Raw genomic sequence first — 17408 nt, 5'->3', positions numbered from 1 at the left:
TTTGTGATGTATAATACGGGAAAGTTTTGATGAATCCACAATTTTATAAAAAAGAACGAGATCTAGTTGTAGCTGTAGCTGCAATCTAGTAAAAGACAAGCCGAAGCCCATATTAAATAAAATTTTAAAACATGTTTTGAAATATCATAGTCGCAACAGTTGGCACAACCTAGTGAAAGGTGAAACAGAGCCCATAGTAACCAAAGAGTGAAAAAAACACGTTTTGAAAACTGTAATAAAGAACGAATATAAGGGAACGGAATAGTTCAATATGAATATGGACATTGGTATTATGATTGTAAAGATATCCAAAACCCAGTAAAGAACAAACCTCGGCATATAGTATCTAAAAGTTAATATAATATCATGGTTGCAGCTCTTGTTACAACCTAGTAAAAGATAAAGATTGATTATTTAAAAGTCGTAACAGCTATGTCCCAGGAACAGCTTAGAGTGTTAAGTTGAAATCTTCAGTGCATTTTAAAGGGGATGTTGAACCTACCAAATGACAGTATTTACACACTATAGAGTATACGCTCAGCTCTCTCATATGCTTGGCATTTCAGGCGTAATTCTTCCGTAATATTTCAAACATGTAAGCTTATCAACAAATTACTCTTTTCAAAAGGGCCCAATGATGAATTTGACATGTCCCATTATTGTCTTGAACGACATCAAATTGTATACTTTTCCTTTAAACTTCAAAATGTGTGACATATAAAAGAGGAGAAAATGAAAACACTTTTCAATGTGTGGACAGGGGTCCACGCGAACGCAGCCACCACTATCAAAATTACACTGTTGAGTTACTCCCATTTGGTTAATCACAGGGGTCAACCAATCCGACATACAATGGAATGGCCTCGCCCTGGAAGCGCCTCCTTCATGATCAAGGCAGCTTTCCAGACAGGTAAGTAGGTTTAGATAAAATCTAACATTTTACTAATATCTTTCGACACAAAATCGTCATGAAATAATATCATTATGCCATGACGTCATGATTACTATATAAGTGACCATAATAATACAAAAATGATATTAATATGGTTTTAGCCAAGCAAGCTACACGTAAGTTAAAAAGAAAAAAAGTGCTACATAATAAACAGAGATAACATCTTGAAAAGAGAAAAGCAAAGGTATTTAACAGACCAGGATTATCAAGAATTAAAAATTGAAGGAGCCAAACACGAATCAAGGAGCGTTATCATAATGATGAAGTTTTCTTGACAATAATCTTCAGAACAGCTTCAGAGGTCGGCGGATCGAAACCTAACCAAAGAAGCCTAGACACCGAGGTTCGATGAGGTTTGGAACCATCCATCTCCGGGGCAAACACCCAACGCACTTCCGCTGCGCTAAGCTGCTCATGTTATTGAATGTGATTAAAGCGGTTTATGATGTATTATATGAGAAAGGGTATCACAGTGAAACTTTCAGGGATTTTTGAGCAGGATGTTGAACTAATTTGAAACACACTATGTCAATTCTTATCAAACAGTTCGATGGTAACGATCTGTATAGTGAGAGTGACTCGTCTCAATAGTAACCAAAACTCTAAAAAACGGAATTTTAATAGCAATAGATAAATCAAAAGAATCGGATTTGTATGCTGATTTTAAATATTTAAGTTTCAGACAGATAGTCTCTATGTAGACACAAATGGTATAATCCACATCTATATAAGAATCTTCAGAGCAGCTTCAGAGGTTGGTAGATCGAAACCAAACCAAAGAATACTAGACCATGGGCCTAGCGAGGCTCGATGAGGTTTTGATCCATCCATCTCCGCGGCAAACGCCGAACGCACTTCCACTAGATTGCAGCTACATCTACAACTAGATCACGTTCTTTACTATAAAATTGTGGATTCATCAAAACTTTCCCGTATAATACATCACAAACCGTTTTAATCACATTCACTGATGTGAATGTGATATTTCAAACATGTAAGCTTATCAACAAATTGCTCTTTTCAAAAGGGCCCAATGATGAATTTGACAAGTCCCATTATTGTCTTGAACAACATCAAATTGTATACTTTTTACTTTAAACTTCAAAATATATGACATATAAAAGAGGAGAAAATGAAAACACTTTTCAATGTGTGGACAGGGGTCCGCGCGAACGCAGCCAACACTACCAAAATTACACTGTTGAGTTACCCCCATTTGGGGTAATCACAGGGGTCAACCAATCCGACGTACAATGGAAAGGCCTCGCCCTGGGAGCGCCTTCTTCATCATCAAGGCAGCTTTCCAGACAGGTAAGTAGGTTTAGATAAAAATCTAACGTTTTACTAATATCTTTCGACACAAAAACGTCATGAAATAATATCATTACGCCATGACGTCATGATTATTATATAAGTGACCATAATAATACAAAAATGATATTAATATGGTTTCATCCAAGCAAGCGACACGTAAGTTAAAAAAAAAACAGTACTACACAAAAAAACAAGATAGTATCTTGAAAAGAGAAAAGCAAAGGTATTTAACAGACCAGGATTATCGAGAACTGAAAATTAAAGGAGCCAAACAAAAGATCAAGGAGCATTATCACAATGATGAAGTTTTCTTGATAATAATCTTCAGAGCAGCAGAGGTCGGTGGATCAAAACCTGACCAAAAAACGCTAGACAGCGAGATTCGATGAGGTTTCGATCCATCCATCTCCGGGGCAAACACCCAACGCACTTCCACTGCGGTAAGCTGCTCATGTTAATGAATGTGATTAAAACGGTTTATGCCGTATTATATGGAAAAGCGTATCACTAAAAGGGTATAAATAGAAAGGGGAAAAGGTGTAGTAAGAGTGAATCGTCTCAATAGTAACAGAAACTCTAAAAAACTGAATTTTAATATCAATAGATACACAAAAGAATCGGATTTGTATGCTGATTTCAAATATTTAAGCTTCAGATAGATAGTCTATATGTAGACACAAATGGTATAATCCACATCTTGATAAGAATCTTCAGAGGAGCTTCAGAGGTTGGTAGATCGAAACCTAACCAAAGAACGCTAGACCATGGGCCCAGGGAGGTTCGATGAGGTTTCGATCCATTAAAACGCTTTGTGATGTATTATACGGGACCTAAGTTATAGGACCTAAGTTCTAAGTTATAGAACCTTAATGAAAATCACACCATCATTTTCAGCGTATAAGAGAACCCTATTGTAGAGGTTTCAAGCTCCTATCTACAAAAATGTTTAATTTTGCATTTTTTGCCAGAAGAAAGATCATGGATGCGTGTTTATTTGTTTTTTTTTTTTTTTTTTTTTTCAGGGGTGATCATATCGACCCAGTGGTCATAGAATATGGCGGGAGGACTCATTAGAACGGAAATTAAAAGTTCTATTGCCCTTTTAAGTGACCAAACAAAAAGGAGGGCAACTAGGCCCCCTCCCACGCTCATTTCTTTTCCCATAGTCACCTGATAAAAATTTTGAGATAGCCATTTTGTTCAGCATGGTTGAAAATATGATAAATATGTCCTTTAGGATGACTTAACCTCCCAAAGTCCCCGGGGGGAGGGCTGAAAGTTATGAACTTTACCCAATGTTAAAATATATAGTATTGGTTATTTGGAAGTATACAGACGTTTTCAGGGGGGATTTTTTCTGGTAGTAGGGAGGTGGATGGGTCGGGGATTATTTGGGAAGATCTTTCCATGAAGGAAGTTTTCATGTGGGAAGGGACCTTGCTATGAAGGGGGCGTCGGATTTCCAAGCATTATTTAAAAAAAAGATCAGAAATTAAATTTATAAAAAAAAACAAGTTTTCCAACTGAAAGTAAGGAGCAACATGAAAACTTACAATGAATAGAAAAAATTACTTATATGATTGGGTTCACCCCATAGTCGATACCTCGCTCTTTAAGCCGACTATTTTCTAGTACTTTCATAAGAGAAATTTATTCTAAGTAACGGCATTTTTGATTAAGCGGTCATTTTCAAAGAATTGGAACAAAATTCGAACTTTAGCTTAAAGAGCGAGGTATTGACTAGGGGGCGAGCCCCTTGATATACGTAAAATAGCCCGCTAATACGTGTTTTTATATAATAAAAATATATGAATATAGTAGTTCGTTACGTAAGTTAATTCGTAAGTTACGTATATTTATTACTAATAAAAACGCTCGTAAATAAAATTAAACAAGTTTCGAGAAAGCCATTTAACCAAATAAAAGTAAAATTAATATGCAAATTTTGTTTTAATTATTCATGTACGGTGAGATAAAATCAAAACCTGCATTAATTCAAAAACGTTCAAAAAATTAAATAAAAAAAACAAGTTTTTTTACCTGAAAGTAAGGAACGACGTTAAAACTTAAAACAAACAGAAATTAGTCCGTATATGAAAGGGGCTGTCCCCTCCTCAACGCCTCGCTCTTTACGCTAAAGTTTGACTTTCTCACTCTCTTTTTTTTTACAATAAAAAACTTTACCGTAAAGAGCGAGGCGTTGAGGAGGGGACAGCCCCTTTCATATACGGAATAATTTCTGTTCGTTTTAAGTTTTAACGTCGTTCCTTACTTTCAGTAAAAAAAAAACTTGTTTTTTTTAATTCAATTATAAGATAAACCACAATGTCCAGAATCCAATTTTAGTTGCTGTCTCTTAACTCGTAATAACTAAAAAGACAAGTTTTTTTTTTAACTGAAAATAAGGAGCGACATTAAAATTTAAAATGAATAGAAATCATTCCGAACATGAAAGGGGCTATCCCCTCTTCAATGCCTCGCTCTTTACGCTAAAGTTTTTTATGTTTTTAAAAATAGAGTTGCGAGAAAGAGTCAAATGGCTATCTCAAAATTTTGATCGGGTGACTTTGGGAAAAAATGAGCGTGGGAGGGGGCCTAGTTGCCCTCCATTATTTAAGTAACTTAAAAAAAACACTAGAAATTTTAATTTCCGTTCGAGTGAGCCCTCCTGCGATATTCTAGGACCACTGGGTCGATACCATCACCCCTGGGGAAAAGAAAAAACAAAAAAACAAATGAACACGTATGTTTCTTCTGGCTAAAAATAAAAAATTCCACATTTTTGCAAATAGGAGCTTGAAACCTCTAATTTAGGGTTCTCGGATATGCTGAATCTGATGGTGTGATTTCCATTAAGGTTCTATGACTTTTAGGGGGTTTTTCCCCCTTTTTTCGAAAATATGGCAAATTTTCTCAGGCGCGTAACTTTTGATTAGTAAGACAGAACTTGATGAAACTAATACATTTGAAATCAGCTTAAAAATCTGATTCTTTTGATGTATGTATTGGTATCAAAATTCCGTTATTTAGAGTTTCGGTTACTATTGAGCCGGGTCGCTCTTTAGTTACAGTTCGTTACCACGAACTGTTTGATTAAAACCGAATTAATGAAAAGGAAATTAGACATACCTAAAGCTGAAATTAGGAATGTTGAAAAATTACATTTTGACATGAGTAATGCTGTGGTACCCAGTTTTTATCACTATTGATGGCCCTGATCCCTCCATTGTAAACAGCTTAGTAATCTAGTGATGTAATATCTTCATGCCTCGAAGCTCAAGTTCCGCTTTGTTATTCAGTTTGATTTGAGTCAATCTAACATTATTCCAATAAATTTCAGCCCACTGTCTAAGCTCCTTTTAAAGGTCTCAGCTAAATACAATTAAATTTAATCAATCTTTTAAAACCACTCTTCGTATGAAATACACATTTTAGTAAAAAATAGAAGAATTTTGGAAAGTATTCAACATTTAGATTTCATTCCGCAACATATATCATTTTAATTGGGGAGACTTCTCTCGTCGCTCTCCCAATACAAAGAAGTTCCAAGAAATAAATTTATCCAAAATCTTGCTGAAATCCATTAGGAAAATTAGAAAAAGACTAACGAAGCCACCTATGGCTAACAAAGACAGTTACAGAATTATGGCTCTGAAAAGAAAATTGAAGATTACTTATATCAGGCAAACATTTTCCTTGGGAGGTTTTTACTTCATGAGGGGGGCACAGCTTAGAATACTGTAGGCTCAACCTGAAGCAACGTAAGAAAAGGACCCCCCCTCCTGTGTAAACGCCTGAACTAGTGGAATTGGATAAGTTATATTTAGTCAGAATGCTTATTAGTACAGTCAGCAATTAAATTAGGCATCATGTAGCAAAGAGGCAGACCTGGTGACCAATGTCTAGACAGGTAGGTTTGATGTACTTGATTTTGTGGAACAGACATCAAAAGTGGATTTCCTTGATCGTGAAAATGTCTAGTTAAACTTCACATCAAAATATCATTATGAATTAACAAACTTTTCTGCTTAGAGGTAGTTTAGTTTGAGCTTTCATAGAATAACTTAAAAATTACATATTCAAATGAGAATTGACAACTGATGAGATGAGATTTTCTGACTTGAAAACTTGGCACTCAGAACTTTGGTACTTGAAAATTCTGATAGGCCCTTTTGACTATATGTATGTACATAGCAAGCTTTGATTTGGTTCAACTTTCCCTTTAATATTTTCTCATATTTTCACTTCAGTACCCTCAGCCTTGGTAGTAATCACCATAGAAGCTGTAATTGTAGTGGTAGCAGTTTTAGTAGTTGTAGTCGTAATAGCAGTAGTAAAGTGCAAATAATGTCTTTCTGGTTAATTGATCATGCCCCTTTCCATTTCCTGAAAGTTCCAAATTAATGCACGTAGTCACTCCTGAGTTACGCCCTTTTGACAACCCATATGTACATAACATGTTTTGATTTAGTTTAACGCTCCCCTTAATATTCTCTAAAAGGTTCACCTGAATGCCCTTCACCTCTTGGGACACTAAAGGTCAAACACGCTGAACTTTCTCAATAGCAAATTCTATATGTAAACAAGGGGCGAATTGCATAACGTACAGCCCTTGCTCAGAGGGGTGGGGGAATATCCCAAAAGACATAGCTAGTGGACTTTTCAACTATGCTGAACAAAATTACTACCTCAATAGTTTGATTGGATGTGTTTGTGGAATTAATTGGCATGGGCGGGGGCGAGTTGGTTGCCCTCGAATCACTTTTGAATCTTTATAGGACACTTAAAAAAGGAACTTGAACTTTGAATTTCCAATCGAATGAGCCCCCTCCAAAGTATGTACGACTAACCCCCTTCATATAAATCCTCCAATATGGTAACAACGGGTAACTTGCATAAGTAAGAGCCCTTGCCCCAGGGGTTGGGGGAATTTTTCAAAACCTGAATTATAGTTATTTGACCTTCAGACTTTTTTTTTACGAAATCGCTATCTCAAAAATTGATTGGATGAATTTGAGGGGGAAAAGAGCTTGAAGGGGTGCGGAGGATGGCTGGTTACCCATCGATCACTTTTGTCTCTTAAAAAGGCCACTATAACTTACGATTTCCAATCAAATGAGCCCCTTCCAAAGTTTACACAACCACTCTTTCCATAAAAACAATACATGTTAACAATGGGCAAATAGCATAACTTAAAGCCCTTTCTGCGAGGGCAGGGGGAATTATCATACCTGTAACCATAGTTATTTGACCTTCAGACTATGTTGAACAAAATGGCTATCTCAAAGTTTTGATCATAAGAATTTGGGAGGAAATGGCCAGGGGGGAGGCTGGTTGCCCGATCACTCTTGACTCTTAAAAAGGGAACTAGAACTTTCGGTTTCAAAATAATTGAGCCTCCTCCGAAGTTTATACGACCACCCCTTTCATAAAAACCTTATTTCTTAACAATGGGCAAATTTCATTACTTACATTCCTTGCCCAGGGGGCTAAGGGAGATTTTGTTAACCCAGGAGGCATATTTATTTGACCTCTGGAGTATTTTGAATAAAATGGCTATCTCAAAATTTTATCAGATACTTTGGTGGAAAAGGAGGCATGGAGGAGTAGTTGCCCTTCGATCACTTTTGACTCTTAAAATGGACACTAGAACTTCTGCTTTTTAATTGAATGAGCACCCTCCTAAGTTAATACGGCCCTACATTCCATAAAAACCTTACATGCCCTCGGGGTATAAGTTACAACCCTTGCCCCTAGGCTCTGAGGGGGTTATGTCAACCCTGAAGGCGTTGTAATATGATCTTTGGACTATTTTGAACAAAAAGGCTATCTCAAAATTTCTATCGGATGCATTTGAGCAAAAGAGGGCGTGGGAGGGGGGGGGGTATAGCTGCACTCCTGTAACTTTTAACTCTTAAAAAGGACACTAGAACTTCCAATTTCGAATCGAATGAGCCTTTCCTGAAGTTTATACGATTACCCATTTCACAAAAACCTTATTTTCATATTCTTATTTCACAAAACTGTTAATAATGGGTAACTAGCATAACTTATAGTCCTTGCCTTGAGGTTTGTCGTGGGTTGAGATCCCTGAGAACATAATTACTTGACCTTTCAAACATGCTGAATAAAATGATTATCTCTAAATTTTGCTTGGATGTGTTTGGTGAAATGATTGATGTGTGGAGGTAGGGGGTGGCTGGTTGCCCTCCAACCATTTTGAATCTTTAAAAAGGCACTAGAGTTTTACTTTCCAATCGAATGAGCTTCTTTCGGCGTTTCTAAGACAACTCCTTCTATGCGAAGTGCCTTGGTCATAAAAAAGGAAAAATAAACAAAAAATAAATAATACACTGTGTCCAGTTCACTCTTTACTTAGGCAGCGCTATAGCTCTGCCTATGATTGGTTGGAACCTACAGTTTTTTAAAAGTAGGCAGGTTATTTTTCTTTTAAGCTATTTTATTGATTATAAAATAGAGTGTTTTATTTAGCACACAGAACAGAGGCTAGTTAAAAAAAAACAAAAAAAACAAAAACAAATAAAATAAATATTGTGTAATATCCTTTTGGAAAAGTTACCTTAGGCCCAATGTAAAGCAATATTAAAAAAAAAAAAAAAAAAAAAAAAAAAAAAAAAAAAAAAAAAAGGAGATAATATGACTTATAAGCTACTTTGCTTTTACAATCAACTTATATTTTACTGGGTAGAGCTAGATAAAAAAAAAAACGGACAAAAACTTGGGTATCACCAGTACCAAAAAAAAAGACAATAAAGAAAAAAAAAAGGAAAAATAGTTGTTTATTTGATCAGTAATGAAGGGACAAAGGTTTTTTCATACCTGGAGGTTAAGCAACGGATGGGTGACAAGATAGGGACGAGTTCAGAAACAGTACATGGCAGGCGGTGTCTGGATGGGGAGTTTCTTTTGGGGAAAATGTTTTCCGTGCGAGGGTTTATTATTGCATTTTTTTTTTCAAAACGGAGGCACAGCATTCCTCTCCTGTGCTCAAGAGTTTCCAGCTTGGCCGTTTTTTAGAAGGAGTGAGTATGGTACCTTAGCTTCTTTAAAAATTATTCTCAGGGCTCTTTTTTGGATAGATTCAATTTTTTCTGATTCATCAAGGGAGATGCCAGGATATCAAACTAGACAAGTATATTCAAGATGCGGGCGGACAAAGGAAGTATAGATCCTTAAAGAATGAGATGGAGGGACGTTAAATTTATTCAACAGCTTAAGGAGAGATATGGACGCATTAGCTCTATGGACAGTTTCTTTCACGTGGATATCCCACTTTAAATTAGAGGAAGTTGTAATTTCAAGTAATTTAAAAGAAGACACCGAAATATCTGGGGGGATAGGGTTGAGGAAAAGGAGTGAGGTTTTAAGGAAACAAATTGGCATTACCATAGATTTAGAGGGGTTTACTCTCATGTCTAGCTCCGCAGCGTCATCTGTCATATCACTGAGAATACTCATAGTTTTCGGTAGCAAGTTTCAACAACCGTTAGGTCATCCACAAATTTACATCTGTATGGAAATTCCTTAGCGATGCTATTTATCACAACAGAAAAAAGAAGGGGACCTAGGAGAGTACCTTGGAGTACTCCATTGTGTACAGGGAGGGGGCCGGAATAATGATTCTGATATTTGACCACCTGCGATTTGTTTGATAAAAAGGAGGCAACCAATTTAACCGGGAAAGAATTAATATTGAAATCAGTTACAAGTTTCTCAACTAAAATATTGTGGTTAACAAGGTCAAATACTTTTTGAAGGTTAGTGGAAATTAAATTTAACCAGCAATTAAGTTCTTCGAGAATTTTCCCAATTGAGTCAATAAGAAAAACAAGGTAATGGGAAGTAGAGGCGGGTTTGATGTTCCCAAATTTTTCAGGTCAGTAAGAAGTAGGATTTTCTCCTTTAGCCAATCTGCGAGAAATCCTTCATATAGTTTAGAGAATATGGGAGTGAGTGAAATAGGACGAACACCTTCAAAACTAGGTTTCCGTCTTTCTTTTTCAAGGGGGTTATGAAACCCTGTTCCCAAATTTGTGGATTTTGGCCAGACTCAGTAATGTCATTGAAAATAACAGAAAAGAGCTTTGAGAGAAAGCCACTGAAAGGCCTAATAAGAGGAAATGGGATATCTAAAGGGCAGACACTTGTTTTTCGTAGTTTCCCAATTCTTCTTTCGATCTCAGACGGAGATATGGAGGGGAAAACCGGTGGGAGAACATCGGTAGGTAATTGATAGGACAATGCTGGAAGGCTCTGGACGATGAAAGCAAGGGACTTGTTAAGATTATTAGCGGTAACTTCTGGAGATTCATGTAGGTTGGTGTCAAACTCCTACCTCACAACTTTTTTACCTCGGAATACCAATTTTTTGGTTTATTGGTAAACAATTCTTTGACCTTATTCTTGTAGTAGGATCGGGCGTATTTCTTTCTAATCGTTTTTCTTAGTTTATTAGCTTCATCCAGCTTACCATTTCTGAAGATATTCAATTTTTTCCTAATCAGCGCTTTTCTGGGTTGGTTAGAGAATTACCATTGGTTTCCTTTCTCAACACTAAAAAAAGTGACATCAACATGGTTGTTTAGTCGGAAGAACTCGGCAGCCTCTCCACATGTACAAAAAAAATTACCTGTTTGACATGAATAAATTTGTGCTATCATTACCTACTATTTTTTTATCCGCCAATTGTTATTATCATGATTTTTGATGGCGAATGCGTAAAAATTATTTTGTAACATTAATCTTTCATTTCTGGTGGTTTTTAAGGAGAGGGGCGGGTTTCATCCCTAATTTTGAATTCAAAAATTTTCAGATCTAAAATCCAGCAGAGAAAGACAATACTTTGTTACTTCCCCTGCCTATATTTTCCGAACATGAAAGAAAGTTGGTAGGGTCTCTTGGTCTCCAGTAGTTTAGACTTCTAGTGCCCAGCCTCTTTAAGATCACTTAAAGGAATTTAAATTCTGCAGTATTACTAAAACCTAAGGAAATAGCACTTATTTCATATTATTTGGAAGTAGACAAGATTTACCTCTTCCAGCCATACATCACGTCCTTCCATGATAGGAACAGGATTACCAGTTCGTCTAGCTACCAAAACTCGTCGGACTGAAGGACATTTCGCTACTGCTGCATCGACGGTTTTTTTCAATTCTATTAACCTTCCACCACGGATAGACTGATCAGACGTTATTACCACAGAAGCTCCGGCTGAAAAAATAATAAGATACGCATTGATTTTAAAATATTAGATTGCATTTTATTTTAGTGCTTAAAGGAACATTAAGGAGCTACTCATTTTTTTTCTTTTTGCCCTTCGAAATAACTTTATTTTCCATAAGACGCAAGAAAAAACCATTTGCATTCCAAAACTTTCTTTGAAAGTTTTACTTTAGAATCACATCCCAGCTAAAATGACAAGAATAAAATAAGACTATCTTTATTATGTGCTAACTTCAAGTATTTTGAATTAGGGGAGCCGAAATCTCCTCATAGCATAGCCTGTGCTATTTTGAAAATTGTCAAAGCACCCATTTAACAACAGTGTTTAGCAGCTTCGCGAACTAAAAATTGGAAAAGTACAAGTTAAACAAAAGATTATTCTAGATGGATTTTACTTAGTTAGAAAAAAATCTGGTCTATCTAGCTAACTTGTAAAGAATCTAACGTTGTTTTAGATAAAACCAACTTCTCCTCATTTAAACTCTAAGTACCTCACATTTCATAGGGTTGGCATTTGAAGTTTCGAAGTTGCCCTTCCCGCAATTCCGTCTGAAGGGAAGATGTGTGCTATATAAGAGTCATAGCTTCCCCCTCTATATTGAATAGACATTAAACTTAAAAATTTCACACTCTAATGCTTACTTTTTAGATATTTATCAGTATTGAAAATATTTAAAGAAAAAAAACTGTGAAGAAGTGGCAGCATGTAATACTTTTCAAAGGTTATCTTGATGGTTCTCAAACTTTCCTGGAACTTAACTTTTAATAATATTTATTTTTAATACTTCCTTTCTATAAGAACAAAAAGAGATGCAAGTCTCCAAGAGATGGTTTTCTAAGTAAGATAAGTATGGACGAGGTTGCCAATGAAATTTCTCTCACCTTTCAACTGTGGCTGATATTACGTAGTAAATTCGTTTAGAAATAAATTTCATATGCCTGTAGTAAAGCACGTGCTACTATTCTACTAGTTCCGTCTCTTGTAACTTGATTTTATAATTGTTCCAGAGGACTTATAAAACCCTCTAGTCCCCCCAAACCGTCAACAAGCATAACTAGTCATGAATCAGCTGTTAAAACATTGCCAAAAAAATTGTGTCTGGAAACAACCTATCCAATACATAAAAACTCCAATTTTACAAACACAAAATGACTATACACTCCAAAAGTAGTTTGAATAAAATAGAGCTACTTGAAAAACTCTGTCCTGCTTCAATTTCACCTCGAACAATTTTAGATGCTCCATTCTACCAACTCATTCGAAAATTCTCAACTTTAATTCCAATGTAAGAAGAAGTCGAACTCAGCTCTAGCTTCACCTCTTCTTTAAAAAGATATGTATGTACAATCCCAATTCTTGTTACTTTTAATTAGATATTTTACAAAAGCAACATTATGAAGAAATATCAAGATTACATAGACGATTCTGGCTAACTCTACATTAAACCTAAAAACAGAAGGGTCTAAAACGCTAGAGCCCTTCATTCAATATATATTCTTCTTTACTAGCCTTTGCCGTATTCTTTCTGCTGGAATTAATTTCGTTTCTACACTGTTTGGTTTTAGGTTACTAAACATGTTAAAGGAAATTGATGCCCTTTCGCTTGATAAGAGAAGAACGGAATCCAATTTTTTTTTATTCCTCGTATCATTTTTCCTCAGGATACGGGGAAAAGTAATAAAAGAAATTTAGATGAAAATCAATCAGGCAGAATCCTCGTCGAAGAAAGAAATGGATCTCTCGAAAGAACCGGATAAAGCAACCGTACCTTTTTATGGGGCAAAAATAAGATTAAAAAAACAAAGCGAGAATGATTGGCTTTGGTCACCAATTTTCTTCAATAATTTTTTTTTCCATCTTTTCGTTAACATGGTGGACACAAACTCGGCCATCGTAAAGAATAAAAAGTATCATTCGCCTTAGTGTAACTATAAAAAATATTGTTTTGTAGGATGATTTCAAAAAGAAAATTTGGCATAATAAGAAGAAAATAGATAAGGATGCTCAAAGGGTCTTATCTCCTCTTTTTATATTCTTCATGCTCAAATTTATCCCCATAAAACAGAAAGAATCGGATCACGATAAAAGTGTGAGAGCAAATTCGCTAGGTCTGAAACACAGTTTATATAATTAGCAGTATGATCTTTCCCTGTCTCACCCATTATAAAAACCCGGACCGAGGTGCGAGTGCTCCAGAGAAGCTATAAACATAAGCGGCATTAGATCTTTTCAGGGTAGACAAAGAATAATCACCTACGGAACAAGCACTGACAAAACCACTTGGCCGGCTCAACCAATAAGTGGACAGTAAGTGCAGAAATAAGTGGGAGGAGCTTTTTTGTTTGCACCGAGAATGAAGAGCCAGAAATCATCTGCGGTAAACTTACTGGATAATTATACAAACTGTGGTCTGAAAGCACAGAAACGAATCACTATCAAAAATCGAATCATAAAAAAAAAAGTGATAATGGAAGCAAAGAACTAAAACACAAAGAATGGGGGCAGCTTTCTTTAGCTTTTCTTTTTATTCATCAGATAATTTACCACGTTAGCTGTTATTTGTAATTAATTAAAAAAAATACTATCCGAAAATAATCTTAGTCAAAGAAAAGTAACGAGCCATAACAAACTTAAGACTTCATAAATAAATTCCTATAATAATATAAACTCAAAACGACCAGAAATTACTATTAAAGAATAAATGAAACCCAAAACGAACACAAATTAAATAAAAAATCATAGGAAACATACAGATAACAGGTACTAATATAAATGGATAAATAAATATTAAACGAGTAAAAATTAAATTGAATACTCAAGTCAATTTAAAAATTAAAATAAAACTGCTTGCTACTACTGAAAACTGCTACTTTCAACTTTACTGAAAACCAATTTTATTACAAATATTTTCTTTTGTACTTAATATTGAAAATAAAACATTAAAATTATAGTAAAATTTTGAACTGATTAGCTTTCAGCAATTAATACCATTATACATCAAATATTCAGTTTAATTTATTATTTATTTCTAAAGTTGTTCAAGACGAATATAGTTTCACTACAAACAAGAATTTGGATACTGCCCCCTTCCTTAACTGTAAATAAAAACCAAAAGCCTACTGCGTCATTGGCGCTTCACTGAAAACGAATTATATTACAAATATTTTCTTTTCCAGTTCTTTCAGCATTGAAAATAAAAAATAAAACTAAAGTGAAATAAATTACTGATGGATCTTTCAACAACTAATATCATTATATATCAAATATTCAACTTGATGTTGTTTATACTTTCCAAGACAGTCCAAGACACATATAGTTATTAGTAAAGCGGCAATGACGCAGTAGGTTTTAGACATTTACAGTGAGAGAAGGAGGCGATACCCAAACTCTTGTTTGCAGTGATTTTTGTTCGTTTCAAGCTTGATTTGTATGTACAATTTAAGTTTCACTCGTTTTAAAAAATTTTATCCATTAACATTAATATTTATTGTTTGTCTGTTTGCATTGATTTTTTTTTCCATTCGTTTTAAGTTTCATTTATACTTCAATAGCAAAATATTTTTTTTGTTTTAAACTTGATTTTCATATTCAATCTAAGCATTACTTGTTTTAAGATCTATTTATTCATTTATATTATTACTTGTTGTATGTGTTTTCCTATGACTGTTTATTTAATTTCTGTTCGTTTTGAGTCTCATTTATTCTTTAATTAATTAAAAAACTTTTTCCACAAAATAAGTTTTCCAAAGAAAAGTAAAGAACTCCATTAAAGCAAAAATTAGCAAAAATAAAATTAAATAATCTACCAAGCGTGAAACTACCACAAATCCGCATCGATAAATAAATGAAACCCAAAACGAACATAAATTACAGTAAATAACCGAGTCAAACTCAAAACGAGCAGAAATTAACATGAGTTGGGCTCAAAACCCCTATGCCTTCCCAAGACCAGAACATACTTTGTACTTTTCTGAAAAAATATAAACGTTTTTACTTTTACGACTTTAATAAATGAAATAATATTAACATTTTGATTACTAAACATCAGTATGTGTATATTAAACTGATAATGCACATTCATTTGTAAATTTTTTTCAATAAAGTACAAATTATGTTCTGGCCTTGGGAAGACATAGGGTTTGAGCCCAACTAATGTTAATTTCTGCTCGTTTTGAATTTGACTAGGCTATTTATTGTAATTTTTAGTCATTTTGGGTTTCATTTATTTATCGATACTGATTTGTGGTAGTTTCACGCTTGGTAGAATATGGTATTTGATTTTATTTTTGCTCATTTTTGGTTTAATGGAGTTCTTTACTTTTCTTTGAAAAACTTTGTGGAACGTTTTTTTAATTAATTTCTGTTGGTTTTATATTGACATAGTCTTTTCAGGGAAAAAGAAAATAATACTTTAAATCTTTTCGTTTTTTTAGGACTTTAGTTGGGCCTGCTATTTGTATGCTGGAGAGAATTTTCAGCAATTTTAAACAACATACACCCTTTTAAAAATCTGGACACAAATAGTACTGTTTAACTTAGTTTCATACCTTCTCTAGTTGAACTGAAATGGAGAACTTGATTCCGTTCATAAAAATATATCTTTGCTTTCTTTAATTGCTTGGATACCCCTAAGCTAGTTTGATTTGGTTAAATTTTAAGAGCAGAAGTAAACCCGAAAGTTATAACATAATGCCCTCAGTCATTTTTGGGATACTGCTGAGATGCCTTATTGAGAATTAGCATTAACACAGTGCATTTTGATTTAATCTTAAAGCAACATTTAATTTTTAAACATGCCCTTTCCTACGACAAATCTTTCGATACGAATTGCCCTGGTCTAAACAAAAAAAAAAATAATACATTTTACCCATATCGATCTTTAGTATAAAAATTTCAAGCCTTCCAATCACTTTCGACTAGTAAAACGGGCACTAGGCCTTTCAATTTCCAATTGAATGAGCCCTTTTTGAGTTTCTCCGACACTGTTTTCTATAAATACCTTATATGCCCCCAGGGCATAAATGACAACCCTTACCCTAAGGGTTGTGAGGGGGGTTGTCATCCTCAAAGACCTAATTTCCAGAACTTTCAACTACATTAAATAAAATGACCATCTCAAATTTTGATTGGATGTGTTTGGGGAAATGGTGGGCGTGAGAGGGGCGTTAGTTGCTCTCCAATCACTATCAACTATTAAAAATGGTACTAGCCCTTTCAATTTCCAATCAAATGAGCCCATTTGTAAGTTTCTACAACAAGACTTTCTATAATAAACCTTATATGCACCCAGGTCACATCTTACAACCCTTGCCCTGAGGGCTGTGGGGGGGTTGTCATCATCAAAGACCTAATTTCCAGAACTTCCAACTACGTTGAACAAAATGCCTATCTCAAAATTTTGATTGGATGTGCTTGATGGAATGCTGGGCGTGAGAGGGGGGTTAGTTACCCTCCAATCACTTTCGACTATTAAAAAGGGCACTAGCCCTCTCAATTTCCAATTGAATGAGCCCCTTTTGAAGTTTTTACGACAACACTATGTTATAAAAACCTTATATGCCCCCAGGGTATAACTTACAACCTTTGCCCTGAGGGCTCTGGGGAGTTTGTCATCCTCAAATACATAATTTCAAGAACTTGCAACTACGTTGAACAAAATGACTATCTCTAAACTTTGATTGTATATGTTTGGGGAAATTGTGAGCTTGAGAGGGGCGTTAATTACTCTCCAGTTACTTTCGACTATTAAAAAGGGCACTATCACTTTCAATTTCGAATCAAATGAGCCATTTTTGAAGTTTCTACTACAACTTTCTATATAAACCTTATACGCCCCACAGGGCATAACTTACAACCCTTGCACTGAGGGTTCTGAGGGGGGTTATCATCCTAAAAGAC

The 17408-nt window shown here is 35.0% G+C and overlaps 1 protein-coding gene and 2 non-coding genes across 4 annotated transcripts in view; all 3 read right to left on the bottom strand.

Annotated features, from left to right (window-relative positions):
- Window positions 1-17408, bottom strand: part of LOC148950517 (acetyl-coenzyme A synthetase 2-like, mitochondrial) — a 417833-nt gene that overhangs the window by 328661 nt on the left and 71764 nt on the right. For both annotated transcript variants that reach the window (XM_089092452.1, XM_089092453.1), the window contains exon 4: window positions 11319-11497. In XM_089092452.1, coding sequence (XP_088948578.1) covers window positions 11319-11497 — 179 coding nt within the window. The remainder of the gene's footprint in view (window positions 1-11318; window positions 11498-17408) is intronic.
- Window positions 758-918, bottom strand: LOC148950519 (U1 spliceosomal RNA). The gene has a single exon (XR_016142029.1). It is a non-coding gene; the product is annotated as a U1 spliceosomal RNA (small nuclear RNA).
- Window positions 2110-2271, bottom strand: LOC148950518 (U1 spliceosomal RNA). Its single transcript, XR_016142032.1, has one exon. It is a non-coding gene; the product is annotated as a U1 spliceosomal RNA (small nuclear RNA).

Source organism: Artemia sp. Qi Xiang Cuo, chromosome 7, assembly GCF_049724085.1.
Source record: "Artemia sp. Qi Xiang Cuo chromosome 7, ASM4972408v1, whole genome shotgun sequence".
NCBI classification, from domain to species: Eukaryota; Metazoa; Arthropoda; class Branchiopoda; order Anostraca; family Artemiidae; genus Artemia; species Artemia sp. Qi Xiang Cuo.
This window is presented reverse-complemented; position numbering and strand designations above follow the sequence as displayed.